Source organism: Musa acuminata, chromosome BXJ1-7 (assembly GCF_036884655.1).
Source record: "Musa acuminata AAA Group cultivar baxijiao chromosome BXJ1-7, Cavendish_Baxijiao_AAA, whole genome shotgun sequence".
Classification (NCBI taxonomy): domain Eukaryota; kingdom Viridiplantae; phylum Streptophyta; class Magnoliopsida; order Zingiberales; family Musaceae; genus Musa; species Musa acuminata.
Genome location: NC_088333.1, coordinates 6,051,596 through 6,067,379, shown reverse-complemented (window position 1 = coordinate 6,067,379; position 15,784 = coordinate 6,051,596). Strand labels below are relative to the sequence as shown.

Here is a 15,784-nt window from a genome sequence, read left to right as displayed (position 1 = left end):
TTCACATAGATCTTTAGATCAGGAGGACAACATTGCACACCATCATCAAACTACTTGAACACTTTGTTTCAACTCACAAGTATGCACATGGATAAGTCGTGCAATAGAATGGAAAGAACTCCAAATCACCAGCGTTTCATTCCTGAATGCTTGCCATAGGGACATCTAAAACAAACAAGGAATAGAGAACTCGACAAGCGTTCAATGTTATGCCCTAGGAGATTGTAATCAGAAAAAAGAAAAATGAAGTGCAACCAGGGGCAGATTCAAAAGTGTAATTTCATAGAAGCTTAGTAGCAGAAAAACTTAAAAGTAGATCATGACAAGAGCACTACAAGTTAATATCTATCAAATAACCATGTTTACTATTTAACGGCTGCAATATTAACAAGGTAGGAGACAACAACGTTAACAACAGTGACAGCCTTTGGCAGCTTTGTTCACTCTTGATAAATTTGCTCGGGGGGAAGGACAACAACAACAGCATGTTATATTTCAGTTCTCGCGGACGGCAGCACAAAGATCACCATGAGCAGTATATCATTACTGCATTGGATGGAGATTGGTTGCCAATCACCAATAAAGTGAGGAAATTTATTACCAGGAAGCCAATAAGTCTCATCTGACTTCGGACATGCTTTTACTCCCTACCACTTCAAAACTCCATAAAAATCTGCAAGTTTAACAAGCATGAGTCAATCGCTTATGCCAAGCACGGATAATTGACTACAGAATATCAGAGAGCAAATTGAAATTTGGTATGGAGTATCTATTCATTACTCTTATCTCAAAGAAATGTCAATAAATATATGATATGGTTCACTGGTCATGTAGCAATATGATAAATGTGGTTGTGCACTTTGTATATATTATATATATACAAAGTGCACAACCACATTTATCATCAATATCATCATTGTGGAATAAGCTCAACCATTTAATATCAAGTGACACCATATAAAGGCAAACAATTACATAACATACACAGCTCAAAATGTATATATATAATATAGGATAAAGATTTCAGAATAAAGATTTAATAAAATAAGACCTCATACAACTTAACAGCATGACTGACTTGAAGACGACATGCACAGCAGAGAAATACATGAAATCAAAACCATTCATATAGACAATCAATATCCATTTTAATTATCTCATGATCAATAACACAAAAACATTAAAGAGCACTGCTTTTGCAAATGGACTTGGTTCAATCAATGTCTATTTTAATTATCTCATGATCAATAACCCAAAAACATTAAAGAACACTGCTTTTGCAAATGGACTTAGTTCATCCTCAATATTATAATTCCATATAAGACCAACTGAGCATGTTAGCAATGCAATATGTAGGAAAAATTAGATAACCTTCATATCTCATAGCATTCATGAATTGATCTTAGTCAAATCATGATTCCTTTCAGTAATATGCTAGAACACCTTCAAGAGAGGAAACAACAAATGACTTACAGGCTACTATAAAGCTAGTACTCAAAGAAAAATTCCATTCAAGAACGAAACACCAACAAAAGAGAAAGTTTTGGAAATTCTTTTGCATAACTTCTGACCTATGGGGATTTGAGTAAACTAGCAAAACCAATCATCAAAAGCACAAAAGCAAATGCTGTGGAAAAAAAGATACAAGTACAATTAAAATATTGTAAACTTCATATGAACTTTACTTAATGTAATAATAACTTCAAACAAAGAGCATTAGCTTTAAGCAGATATTTCTTAGTGAATGCATTTCTTTCAATACAGTCAAATATTGAATTACAGCACAAACAACCATATAAAATTCTGGTAACCCAGCGTTCCAGCTGCTCATTCATAACCCTAACATATGTAATGTCAACATATTCTGATTCTAAATTTCTGTACCTCCATTGACACAACATACTGGAAACTCTACTTCAAAATTCAATATCTTTGAAAGAAGTAAAATCAACTACCATTATCTGGCATTTTACCTTCCAAAGATAAGACTTTGGTATCATTCCAATCTCAGAATGAATTCATCTCAAGACAGTACGTTCTCCTCTTCATGAGCATCCCTGCTGCTGACCTGTATGGCTCTTCGAATGCACTGGAAATCGAACACCTGTCTGAGAATTCTACGACACCACCAAATTCTCCACTACTCGCAACCTCCATTCCCTGCTCCTGGCTTGGCCGGACAGCCACCAGTGTCGCCCCCTTCAGCACCATCCCACCAGGAAGCTCCAGGTAGGGGGCGTACCACAACCACATGCTGAGGGCTGGCACCAGGGTCCGCTGCGAGCTCCCTGATGCTGACAACGGCTTTGCCCTGAACTCCTGCAGCTGCCAACGGTCCATCGTCAGTACCCCCTGCCCATCGACGTCTGTGAGCTCTAACCTTTCCAGCGCCTCGTGATCAGCTATGATTGGCTGGAGGAGGTAATGCCGTGCCGAAGCGGCAATCAAGGAGCTGATCGTCCAGAACACCCTAAGCTTCAAGTTTCCGCTGGTGTAAAACGAATCCGGCATGCTCCCGCTGTCATCAGCCCCACAAGTGTCCTGGAAGCTAGGGTTAGGGTTGGGGCTCGAGGATTTGGGCAGGATGGAAGACGAAGAGAGGACAGAAGACGCGCCAAGGATGACACAGCTATCGAGGGTTGATCCGAACTCGGCCTTCCACTTCAGGAGGACGCCGTCATCGACGCCGAGCTCGCCGGCGGGGAGCTCGATCCTGAGCCGGCGGATCTCCTTAAAGTTCTTCAAGACCTCCGCCGGGGAGTGGTGGGAGATCTCCGACGACCTCGAGGAGGAGGGGGAGGAGGAAGGGGACGAAGGCGAGGACCTTCGGTTGGAGGCGACGGCGGCAGAAGGGGCGAGGATATGACCGAGAGCCTGCAAGGGCTTGACGATGCCGCCGATGACGATGCGGGCAAGGTGGGAGAAGACCCCCCGGGACCTGTCCGCGCCGGCGCCCCCGGCGGGGGAGGGGATAGGATCGTCGGAGATGACGCAATCGACGCGGACGAGGACGGAATCGACGAGAGGGACGAGGTCGTGGAATCGGCGGCAGACGACGCAGCACCGTCCCAGGGCCTTGACGTCGCCGATCCGGTTGAAGACAACGAGCAGCACGGAGTCCGGCAGCCGATCTAAGTGGTCGATCCCCTCCTCATCCTCCTCCTCCTGCGCATCCCCGCGCCACTGTCGCAGATCCACGGCCGCCGCGGGGCTTCCGGGGGACGTCATCGGATCGGAACCTTTTCCGATCGAGACGGATCGAGAGATCTGCGGCAGAGCGATCGATGTAAATGAGATCAATTCCCCACCTACAGACCTAAAAAGGCACCCTGTACCGGGATCGGCAACGAAAAAGGAGAGAGGGAGAGGAGCCTCCTCAACCCTAATCCTGGGGAACTACGGGGTGCCGGCACGAATTTTTAAGGCGCAATGGAGAGGAGGAATCGAGCCGGAAGCCGTTCTTTCCGAGCCAAATTTCGATAATATAAGTGTTTAATGTAATATGTTTAATCCATAATAACAATATTGAGTAAATTTTAAGGGGCGAAGAGGAAAAGGGCACATGTTTTTTTTCCCTATTTATTTTCTATTACGTGTTTTTTCTTAATTTAAAGTGTTTATCTTAATGAAATGGGAACACGTGCGAAGTGCTGATGGTTGGTCCGGGCCCACGTGTGATGCTCAAATCTGTGCTCCGTGCAAGCTTGAATTTACTAATTTGTCCTTCAAATTTGTTTTGCTCAAACACAGCAGTGGATTTGAATTTACTAATTTGTCCTTCAAATTTGTTTTTGCTCAAACACAGCAGCGAACTTGAATTTACTAATATGTCCTTCACAACAAAAAAATCATCATTTCATTATTCATAATTTATAAAAAAATTACTTTGAATTTAATTTTTTATCTTTATAATACTAAATATTTTTTTAACTAAAAAATATCATATTTTTTAGATCATAGTGACTAAAAAGTCTTCTCTATCCAAACCTTCGATCTATTACAAAAGTAATAAGTTGCTTTGAAAATAAATATAAGATAAATACCAACAACATATGTTATGAACTTCTAAAAAAAATTATAAAATAATTTTAAATACCCATAAAGTATATATACATATTTATAATTTAATATAAAATGATAATGGTATCAATTCGCTATAACACTCATATATCATAAAAATAATAATAATTTTTATATAGTAAATAAAATCATACATTAGTCACATGTAATATATTTTGATGACATACATAACGGTCAAAGTGACGAAGACGTATATGACACTCAATGGTACACTCTCCCTACAACGGATAGAGTAACAAACCGATAGATTCCTTTTAATAACGATAGAGAAAACTTATATCACACTTCCAATACCAGATAGAATGATATCTCTCATTCGCCCAAGTGAGGATACGTTCCTCCCAACAGTAATGATAACTCGCTAATCCTTAAAGAGAATCACCCTATCTGCCATCGATAATGATATATAGTCAACTATAATTATTCATTTATATTCATTCATTCGTACACATCCATGAAATAGTATGATAAAATATTATGAGGAATTATGCTTGATATGACTTGCTAAATTATGTTCATCAGTGGTTCCACACTATGATAGGCCAATAGTTTCTTTCACATATTGTATTTTTTACGTGAACAACTCAACATAGTCATATATATTATATGGTAACAATCATATCAATATCATCAACTTAATCTAAAAGAAAGATAAAATTATTAATTATTTCTAAATAATACATTCAAATAAAAATTTTAAGTTCACCAAATCATAAAGATCAATTTCTCAATAGTCAGTCAATGAACTCTAATTGGAATAACTTAATTGACTTAAACCTAGCTCAATTCAATTAGAAACTAACATAACCAATCTCAAATCCTTATAGAATCTATTTAGAATCACTGTAGATTTAGATTTGATTAATTTTAATTAGGTCAAGTTAGCTTGAATCGATCAAGTTGGTTTGGAATTACCTTGAATTGGCTTGAACCGATCAAACTCATCTTGTTTACTTACCTAATGAGCTCAAACCAATAAAGGAAGAGGAAATTAGACTATGTTACATAATGTTAGATCAGATCCAACTGTTTCACGGGTCACATGCGCTGCACATGTCTATCTTAAGTAGCAGGTTAGGCCGAGGAATAATAGGTTAGATAGAGAGGCGACGATGTCTAGCACCAATCGCATGGCTCGGTAGGCCTAACTTCATGGGCAAGACTGAGCCTCACTTACAAGTTGAACTAAGTTTTATCATTGAATTGGGCCATGCTTGACTCGTTGGTTGAGTTATCCTAATCATATGAGTGGGACCATGTCTCACCACATAAGTTAGGTCATGTTTGACCATGAGTCGTGATTGGCACATGGGTTGTGTTGTACTTAGCTGTATAGGCTGGGTTATGCTTAGCTACATAGGTTAGGTTATGTTTCGTTACATAGGTTATGTTATATCTAACCACATAAATTGGATTATACTTAACCACATGGGTTGGGTCATGCTTAGCCACATATACTAGGTTATATACTTAGCCACATGGGTTGGATCATGCTTGGTCACATGGACTAATCAATTTAAGTCAAACTCCAATTTGACCCCTCATATTAAATTAGATTTTAATATTTACAAAAGTACTTTAAAATATTAAAAAATAATAATTAACCTCAAATCCATTCTTTTGTATAAATTGAGTAATTTAGATTTATGATTTTAAAAATTAAAACTAATTAAATCATAAAAATTCGCACATAATTTCTTGAAACACAAATATATATAATTAAATTAATTAAAATTATATAATTATATAATTAATTATTCTAACATCATAATTTAATTATCATTATTTATTAATCATAAAATTTAAACATTAAAATATTATCATATATCATACAAATTATAATAATTCTAATATCAAAATTTTAAAAATATGAATAAAAATTAATAAGAATATAATAGAGGATCTTATCTCTCATTGGGGATCCTGTTTTCGAGATTCCTCTCCTCGATCCTCCCATTATCAAGGAAACTCTCTTTATATATAAGAAGATGAGTCCTCCCAAAGCAAGTGAAAGTATAATTTTTATTTTAAATTAATTTTTTATTTTCATATAAAAAATAGAATGATAAAATTTATTTCTTATAATTCACACACAAAATAAAATTTAAAATAATTATTTTCTAAAAGTCAACTAATAAGAAAATTAATTTTAATGATTTTCTCAAATATACTACACAAACAAGAAAGTTAATAATTCAAATAAAATAACATGTTATTAATGGTAATTTAATTTATGTTAAGGGAAAAAAAATCTCCCATGATTACATAATAAAATTCCTTGTTATTTCAATGGCATCATGGCTACAGTTGAGGGTGCCTGTGGAGACGTTGATAGTTGTAGCAACAAGAATAATGATAATAATTACTAACAAAGATGATATTTATATAAAATTCCAGCAACAAAGTGGTAGAATAAGCTTTGTTGAAAGTTGTAGATACCAATTCCATATGTATTCCTTCCTTCTTTTCATCTAAACTCATATTGCAAATAGGTTTTTGATGGTAAAGAGTTCCAATATCAAAACTTGGATTTTGAGTCTAATGATCCTTCACTCTGAATACATCAACCTTGCAAACCAGATGGATTGAAAACACTTCTTCTCTTGGCCTGAGCTAAGTAACAATTCTAGCTAAACTTGTTGCCAATGACAACTAAAGATGTGATATTAATTTCAAAGCTGGCCTGTGTGAGCTGACTATAGGCTTTTGTTATGCAGATCTCCATGTTGGATTACTTGTTTTTTTAAGTTACAAAAAGATTCTAACCTTTGACTTTGAACACAAATAAAATCAGTGTTCAGTAGTTTAGGGCTTTGACTTGTGGATTAGGTCAATCTGGTTCACTGGTTTTGTACATGAAAACTACTGGATTATTCATATCCAATGTCAATATTCTGGACCATCTATAGGCATCAGTATAATGCTTTTGCTGACAAAAGAGAGACCTTGGCAAAAAATAATCATAGAGATGGCCTAAAAAATGTATTTCCTTCAGCATGATTCAGAATATAGAAAGGCCAATTAGTCATTGATTATGTCACTTCAGAATGTAATCAGTGGAAGAATTTGGCCAGGAATGGGTTTTCCTTCCCTTTCAAGAAACAAAATTAGATTTTGAATCCTGAAGCTAGGCCACTGGGCATACCCTTAAGAAACCCTAAACTGCAAGTCTATGGAAGTCAAAATGGTAAAAGAAGACAATATGCTTGAAAACTTGTAAAGAAAAAAGGTAATTTAATGATTAGGAAGTTTAGAGATTGCAAGGATATCAAGAGCATGTGGCACACATGTTCCCTCAAAGGTTCAAAGCTCTGGTTGTAGACCGAATGTTCTTGTGTAAATCTATGTGATCGAACACTAGGCAAGCAGGAGAACTATGGGCATAAACCTCATTCAATGATGAAAGCTAGCACTGAGTTATATACATAACACTCATTTCTGGCAATCAGATATGAACACTTAGGTATACGTCATAATGTTGATGCACGAGGACTTAATTTCCTCTAGGCAATCCAATAGCAGGAGCAACTCATAAAATTAAATGCAGTAATGTATTATACTATAAATGAGCAAAGAAAGAACACAAACAAATTGTGATGAGATATATCTTAACCATAAATTGGACAAGATCCTAATAGATCTGAAGAAACTTAATTATCTCAACTAAGAAGTATATGTAGCTTAGCGAAGAATATGATGATAGGATGAGAACTTACGTAGTAAGATGGATAGATCTGACTGTAAGAACTAATTGTTCATATCTGTGGAATCATACAGTTGACGCCCACATCTATCACATGCTTGCTTAGATGTCTGAGTCTCTGACTTTGGCTTTTGCTTCTGCATCTTGGGTAAATCTATCTCTAAAACATCACTGAAAGCCGTTGATGCTATGTTTAGCTCCTCTAAGCTGGACAGGCAAATAATTGAAGCTATCAGTTATCAAAAAATAAAACCACAACTTTAAGAACCTAATATGTTAATTCTGAGCCTTGCAAAACTGCATGGTATCTGCTCCACCAGCAAGAGCATGCAAATGCTTGGCATAATCTGCCATTCACTACTTTAAAAATCATCACAAATGCCTACCAAGCTGACAACAAAATGTTTGTTAAAGGCAGCATGAAGAAGAGGGAGTGGGTGCGAGAAGAGGAGCAAATTTCAACATGAGATAAGATATCAACAAAACACTAGCAATAATTATGACTAAAAAAGAAAAAAAATGATTTACTAGAATTCAAATAACCTATTATTAAAAATGAATTCACATGCCACACAGAAATAAAGTCATCTAGTTATCGATAATTCAAAAACCTACAGGAAAATCACTCCTTTAGTAAAAGAAATTAGCAACTGAACCTGCCCAATGAGCAGTTCATTACATTGTATAGTGCCACAACTATGAAACTGGCATAACTATCAGCAAATAAATAAGAATTTATCATAAACTAAAAATTTGCAACTCTTCTACGAAACTAGTGAAGATACAGGAGATAAGTGACTTTTCAAGATCAACGGAGGTCATAAATGTATATGAAATCCACTGAGAACTTCATATGCCTAATCCTGACAATAAAAATAAAAGCTAACATATGTTGAAAATACACCTAGTTAAACTGAGTAGTAACAGTGCACATATTATTAATGAACTACTTATTTGGCAGGTTCAGCTCTACTGTGATGAGTATAACTACAGATACTTAATTCAGAATTAAATCATACGCATCCACTTCAAAACTATTGGAGCAATTCAGTGTAGATGAATATTTAATGACGAAAATACACCTAGTTAACCAAGCATCTTGGGTTTTCTTTTTCCACAATGATAAATGGTAGTATGGCACCCTATACCATCTGCTGCAAAACCATCAAATAGTATTTAAACATTTTCGAGACTCCAAAGGTTATAAAGAAAAAAAAAACAACCATTGAATGCTTACCTTATGGATGGTGGTGGAGCGAATTGACTAATGGAATCATGTGTTGGCTTTGTGAGAATGCCACTCTCCTTCAGTTTAATACATAAATCATATGAAGAAACAGGAGATAGTTCTTTGTTGTTCAATTCTACTGCGTTAAGCAATCCTCTTCCTTCAATCTATTTTACTATTCGTGGGAACTGCAGATGAATCTTCATTAGTTGATTCCTGAACTCCTGTCCCAACATAGTAGCCCTGCAGGAAAATGAAGTCCAGTTATATTGTCATATTATGTAAAATCACTTATAGCTGTTCTGGAATCCCGGAAAAATCATCCAGTCACTAATATTTTCACTTGGATGTCTGGAAAAATACTATCCAAAGAATGAAACCTTACAAAAAACTTTGTCGATCTACAGGATTAACAATAAGAAAACAACATGGCCTCAATGGAGAATTGGCAACTGTCAATTCTGACTAGCTTGAGTTCATTGGCACATAAAATGTGTACCATTTTAAATAATGAACTAGTTTCAGCCATTTTAAATATTGAAGTAGTTGCAAGAATCATTGCATGTACTAAGCAGTTAGTATATCATTAAATGATCTAAGGAGAACAACAAAGTTTAACAAGTTATACCAAAAGCAACAAATGAATAACACTCACTAAAATTCTGAATTTTGGCATACTCCAGAAAACCTAGAGTTGCATGGTGATTCTTTCAGAAAGTCCAGATTTTAATTCATCAACTTGTCATACAGAAAACTTTTCTGAATGTAAAGAAACAGCAATGACAATAACTGTCTAGGACCTATAGAGCTTACATGTAGTAAATCCCTTCACAGCAAAATCAAGTGTGGTACAATTTGATGAAGATACTAATGTTTTTCACAATAGGAGTTTTAATATCAATGCAAAAATGTTTCATGCTGCTCATAAATCTAAAAAATCTGTCAATGTTTGTGCATGAAGAAAATTAAATTACAACTCAAACAATATAATGAGCAAAAGTGCTGAGTGTTTTTAAAGCCTCACCTCATCCTTGGGGATCTTTTTCTTCTCATAGCTCCATTTTCGTGCCAACTTCAATGCTGTTTCCACACCCTCTGCACCAGTATTCATTGGTAACATCATTTCATATCCAAACATCTGTGTAAGATGCTCTGCAAAAGTTGGAAATTTATCATTATAGAAGGAAGGCTCTAGAGCTAAGAGTGAGCCTTTCTGCTTGATCAATTAAAGCTTTCATAATTTTTGGATGACAATGTCCCGAAAGAAGAAAATTAAATTAGTAAAAGTTAGGAATCCAAAATACAAGCAGAACATATTAGGCTGAAACACAGACGAAGAAAATTGATGCCTTTGAGACTCCCATGGTCTCGATCAAATTTTAGGTTGTTAATCATCAATAAAAAAGGGGAGAAACGGTTTAATCAGAAAATTTGTGTTTGAGGTCAGTGAATAGGAAGAACAAGCAGATAAGAAATAGTTGTTTCTTAAAACATCACAGACCTGATCAACAGCAGAATACGCAGATAAGAAATCAATGTACTTTTTGCTTGAGAAAACACCATAGGAATGAGATGGTAACTGCATAAAAATCAAAGACCCACGTTAATTAACAGAATATTTTGGTACTATTAAATCAACAAGGAAACTTTATCAACATCATGAGCATTATAACTACGATAAAAGCTGAAAGATGGTAGAAGCTGATGATGGCACCCAAAGACTAATTGCAGAAACAAATACCAGATAGAACGAAGAGGAACAAAACAAAATCGGGTTCCTGGTGAATCAAAACAGTGTCCAAGTACTTTCTAAACCAATCCTGGACTAGTCTTAAGTATCAATCATGATAATTGACACGCATGGACATGCACAAACAAATCTCTCACATACGCAATGCAGCACAATCGTATCTAGCTTCTAACTCAGATCCTTTTACATCTTGCGCGAGGCAAATCCAATTAAAGAACTCCTTAATCGAGGACATATAATGCTGCAAACAGAGGCGAACAGAGGGTTCCTCACATTTGCTGTATAAAGCAACCTAGGCGCCTGATGCACATGCAATAGAACATTAAAATGGAGCAGCAACAAATGATGACAACAGAGGGCATCACATAGAGGGAACAAAATTCAAGGCAGGCTTACGTGTGAGCGCTACACTGCTGTTCCAACCTCATGAGCTCCTCAGAAGAGGAGAGAGGGGATTTCTGCGGCAAGGCACACATGTTTCTTGCGCCGACGATCCGGTTTGGCACCCTCTGCAGTTGCCTCATTGATGCAGCCATTGTGTCTCATCATCATCAGCACCCTCCTTCTCCCTCCCCTCCTCCCCTTCGTGTTCGTCCTCCTCCTCGTCCAAAGACCACAGAGTTGGGGGGGGTGTAAGAATGGATGAGCGCACACCCTTCTGTCGTGCCTCGTCTTTGCTCCTGCTCTCTCCTCTTCAAGTGGTCACTTAAGCTACGACATAAACGCCGACAACACGGCATGGAGCAGCCGTCACGGGAAGGTTACACCCGTACCGTAAGTCGTGATCAAAGTCGTTGGCTGGCGCGTTTCGAGTGCCATCTTGTGGTGTCGCGGGAGTTGGCTTCGGCTTTCGGAGAATAAAAGCTTTGGACTTGTTCGCGGAGCAGCACCGCCGCGTAGGCTACCAACCGCCGTCAGCAGCCTTAGGCAGGTACACGACCGGGTAACTGGCAGGTTCGTATCAGTCCCCGCCTCTCCTTCTTCCACGAGTCGATCTTGCTTCTGGTCTCCTCTGATCCGAAAAATTAAACCTACTCAGCAACCGCGTCTTCTTTGCGTCGTTCTCGTTGCTTATGATAGGAGTGTTGATTAGGGTTTATATGGTGGGTGGGTTGATTCGTCGCGGTTCAACTTCTCGTCTCTCTCATTTGGCCTTGCGGATTCAAGAATCGGGTGTTGCCTGTATAGGTTTTGGACGGTGGGATGGTGGCTTGATGGTTTAGGGAGGTCTAGACTGGTAAAATCGGAGCTTCTTGAATTTGATTAACACAACTGAAGATGGAAATTGGTGTTATTGGCGTTGGTTCAGATGTGCTCATAAGGGATTTGTTGAATCTTGAAGGCACTTTTGGATGATGTTGAGTTGATATTTTCCCCTTCCCTTTTGCGAGATTATATGAACAGGAAGAACTATTTGGAGTCCATGACTCTACCAGTTGCTAAATGAAGGGAAAGTTTTGTCCTTTTTATTAGCTGTTCTCTTACTACATTTTTCTCGTTGAGGTTCATAGGATCTCCTGTTTCCTCTTCGGCTGTGTTGGGTGACTCATGAAATTTAATTGAAAATATTAGTTATGTTCCATATTAATACATTGATGTCTCAGTAGTTTCTTGGTTGAGTTCTGTACACTCAACATCTTCAAAGTTGTCGATACTTAACTAGATAGGTGAAGAAGGCACCTGCGATGTTCCTGGTTCTGAGTCCCCATTGCTCTAGCTCTAAGGATACAGATTCTTTGTAATCTACTGCAGTCGATGATAGGGTTGTGGGTTATCAAAGCTTTCGCCTTACTGATCCATACCGGTATATCGACTAGTTATTGGTATGGTATGTACCGAGCTGTACTGAGCATACCAACACATGATACATAGAGACATACTGATATACTGCCATTATCAGTTCTTTGTCGGACCGATATGTACTACCCGTATCGAGCGGTACATTATGGTACGGTGAACCTTGGACTCTAGACAACAGTGAAGCTGATGATGAAATGTAAATGCAACTGGATCAGAATTCTTCAGTGACCAATCCCCTCAGTCTGAATACTTTATTTTGTAAGTACAACACACTTTACTGATTCATTCTAATTATTTTTCAATCAAAAAATCGATATATTACTGCAAATATATGTTACAAACAATACCTTGCGGATCAAAAAACAAAAGTGAGCACAGGTCTTCTGGCCCTGCTCTTGCTGAAAAATGAATAGACCTATTACTTCTAGCATGGCTGGCAAGCTAATTAGCACGCCTATTTCCGTCTCTGTAAACATGCACAATAATATGCATAGAAAACCTTTGAAGTACATAATTTCTCTAGTGACATTAAGAAGTTTTCAAGAAGGCTCAGTCTTTCTCTCCAGTATTTTTATGATCAATTTTGCATCTAATTCAATCACAATTTTGGTAATTCCTTCACCAATCAATTTTACTTTATTCCTTGATCGCAATCAACTCATTGTAGCAGCATCCACTCTCCTTAATGAATCTGTATCCTGCAAGCAAACAAGTACCATCACTTGTTCTACTAACAAAACCTACACCCCGATCTATAGATTTATGCTCAAAAGAACATTGATATTTAATTTCAGTCGACGCTAGTTTGGCTTATGCCATCTAACCAGAATTTGACATGTCACCAGCGGCTCCCCTTAGATTCTGTGGTTGACATTAAGTAAAGCTAGTACCTTGCATCCAATTGATCCAGAAAAACTCTTTTTTTAATCTTTGAAAGCCATAAGTATCGGGCTTTCCGAATCAACCCGAAAGGATAAAGGATTAAGAGGCTCACCTTTCTTGAGACGATCATCTCCCTCTCTCAGTCGATGATTCACTATAATTATATTGCTCAATTGCTCGTGTAGTTCTCCTAATGGGCATCATAGACCTAATGCTATTTTTTGCCTTTTGTATTTGGTTAGAATTTTGCAGGAGCATAGCATAGCATTAACTGAGGGTTTCTATGGATTCCTAGCTTCAAATATAGTCACCTAGGCAAGAATATAGACTTATGCTGCTTACCTTATATGTTTGGTTTATCTAGTTGTAGATATTTTGTCTTCATATGACTGATTTGATAAACTACCATCTTATGTCAGCATCTTGCATTAGAACCAGAATTTTCGCTTGTGTTACAATGAAGTATCTTTACCAGCAACGCCTACTTTTGCACTTAAAGACAGAAGATGGTGATATAATATAGTGTACAAAGTAAATTATGCTTCGAGTCTAAAACCGAGATCAAGCAGCCCAGTGTAAACTATTGTTTTAATCATGTGAGGTTGCCCTTATTGCAGCTTTATTGACAATGTATGATGTGTTACTTCTTTTCACCCCTCTATCATGGTTTATGCGGATGATCATCCCCTCTTCCATGATGCGCTAGTTGTTAGTCATTTTACTAACATCTTTCAAAGGTTAAAAATGTTTTTGTCTTTCTCCACCACATCACTTTAGTTTACCTGTTTACGTGTGCTATTCTGTTGTGCATATCTCTGCAAGAGCTCTACTTGTTGCTTCATGCTATCCTTTCTATGCCAGGTTTGACATCATATATTTCCTGATGTTGGCTGCATAATATGAATCCTTGTTGATCAGAACATGCATGCCTTTCACAAGTTCATGAGGCCTCTACTTGAGATGTTCTCACAATCATCATTTTTCCTGATCCTTTTTCACGCTCTTCCTGAATTGTTTATTCACTTCATATGATATTGATGCGTATTGCAGCTCTTAGATTGTTCTGGACTGTTGTATGGTGAACTCGTACACTGAGTGATGCCCGAAAGAAACAGCAACTGGGACCGGATGAAGTCTTTGGCATCGATGGAGGTCCAAAAGTTCCTACTTGGTCTTTTGAGAGTGTCTGGGAAGATGATTTTAAGCGAGCCAGTTTAGTCAGACATGGAAGTCAGTGGCAGATACTCCCATCACTCGTCAAGCCTTTCGATGACCTAAGAAGAAAAAGGAGAAGAGACATACATAAGGGAAAAGCCAAAATATATGCAGGACTTGATAGTTAATCAGGCTCAGTAAAAGGATACATAGCTTCATTTCAACTCGTCTCAATTTGTCTCTTTAACACTTTGGTTTGGCTGTGATTGGAAATGAAGTATAAGGTGTATAGTGTTTGTTTATTGACAAGATGATAGAAGCACTATTTTCTTGGTAGAACTTTGTATCTTTGAAACCTATCATGAGGGACAATTCTGCTCTACCTTAGAACATCTCAATTAAGACTCATGATAGGCTCAAACAAACAGAGACTATATTGAGCTCATGGATTAGCTACTCGTTCATGTATTTTTCGAAACAAAAATTATGCAGAAAATTGTTCCAATTCATATACAGGTGAAGAATTTAAGCATCCGAGCAAATTCTGATACTTCCTTCTTATGTTTCATTATATGATTTGGCATACTTGTTAGGTGGTGGATGGCACTCCAAACTCTATACTCCTAAGCAGCCAAAACATGATGTGGGTGAAACCAAAACATAGTCTACTCATCTTTTAGCAGAAACATCGACAGCAGTCTCATCTGCAATTCGAGGATAAATCCAAACATGATAATGTCCTCATTTCTAGCCCAACCTGTGAACCTCATGTGCTTCTTTCTGCAGAAATTTGACCCCCCAACTCAATCCATTAGTTCTATTTTAGGAGGTTAATTTCCATGCACACTCAGTTGTCCACATCAAAAAACCTGCAACGGGGTCACAAAGCTCTCAAGATAATATAAACTAATAAGACATGTAGTAGTATCGAAACCAACACAACAACTCGATTAGGTAGGAATAGACCGGATAGGAGTCGCAAATTATGGAGCAAGATTGCTGGAAATCTGTGGCTTCGATTCACTTCGTTTGGTTGGCTTCTTCGGATAAACAGCAGAAAAATGGAGGAATTTTTTGGGATGTAGAGCTCCGAGTCGACGTTTGTGGATGAGAAGGCAGTGTTGCAGATACCGTCGTTCATTCCCACCTCGAAAAGCTGATCCAAAACCCAATTGTCCTTCTCACC

At 37.6% G+C, this 15,784-nt stretch overlaps 1 protein-coding gene and 3 long non-coding RNA genes across 4 annotated transcripts; 1 reads left to right on the top strand and 3 right to left on the bottom strand.

Moving 5' to 3' along the window:
* Positions 1–263: 263 nt before the first annotated feature.
* Positions 264–3,466, bottom strand: LOC135678457 (F-box protein At5g46170-like). Its single transcript, XM_065191301.1, has 2 exons — positions 1,974–3,466; positions 264–673 (listed from the first exon to the last, which is right to left on the bottom strand). The coding sequence occupies exon 1, from the start codon at positions 3,226–3,228 to the stop codon at positions 2,008–2,010; it is 1,221 nt and encodes a 406-aa protein (XP_065047373.1). The 5' UTR covers positions 3,229–3,466; the 3' UTR covers positions 264–673; positions 1,974–2,007.
* Positions 3,467–9,021: 5,555 nt separating this feature from the next.
* On the bottom strand, positions 9,022–11,417 carry LOC108953405 (uncharacterized). The gene is made up of 4 exons (XR_010514954.1): positions 11,158–11,417; positions 10,513–10,590; positions 10,036–10,106; positions 9,022–9,254 (listed from the first exon to the last, which is right to left on the bottom strand). It is a non-coding gene; the product is annotated as an uncharacterized LOC108953405 (long non-coding RNA).
* A 161-nt stretch (positions 11,418–11,578) lies between these two features.
* On the top strand, positions 11,579–15,148 carry LOC108953321 (uncharacterized). Its single transcript, XR_001978947.2, has 2 exons — positions 11,579–11,715; positions 14,494–15,148. It is a non-coding gene; the product is annotated as an uncharacterized LOC108953321 (long non-coding RNA).
* LOC135678456 (uncharacterized) lies at positions 14,494–15,775 on the bottom strand. The gene is made up of 3 exons (XR_010514955.1): positions 15,565–15,775; positions 15,356–15,467; positions 14,494–14,717 (listed from the first exon to the last, which is right to left on the bottom strand). It is a non-coding gene; the product is annotated as an uncharacterized LOC135678456 (long non-coding RNA).
* Between the last annotated feature and the right edge of the window lie 9 nt (positions 15,776–15,784).

Bases quoted from the DNA above. Each gene is read 5' to 3' on its own strand.
- LOC135678457 (XM_065191301.1), bottom strand. From the start codon at position 3,228: ATGACGTCCCCCGGAAGCCCCGCGGCGGCCGTGGATCTGCGACAGTGG.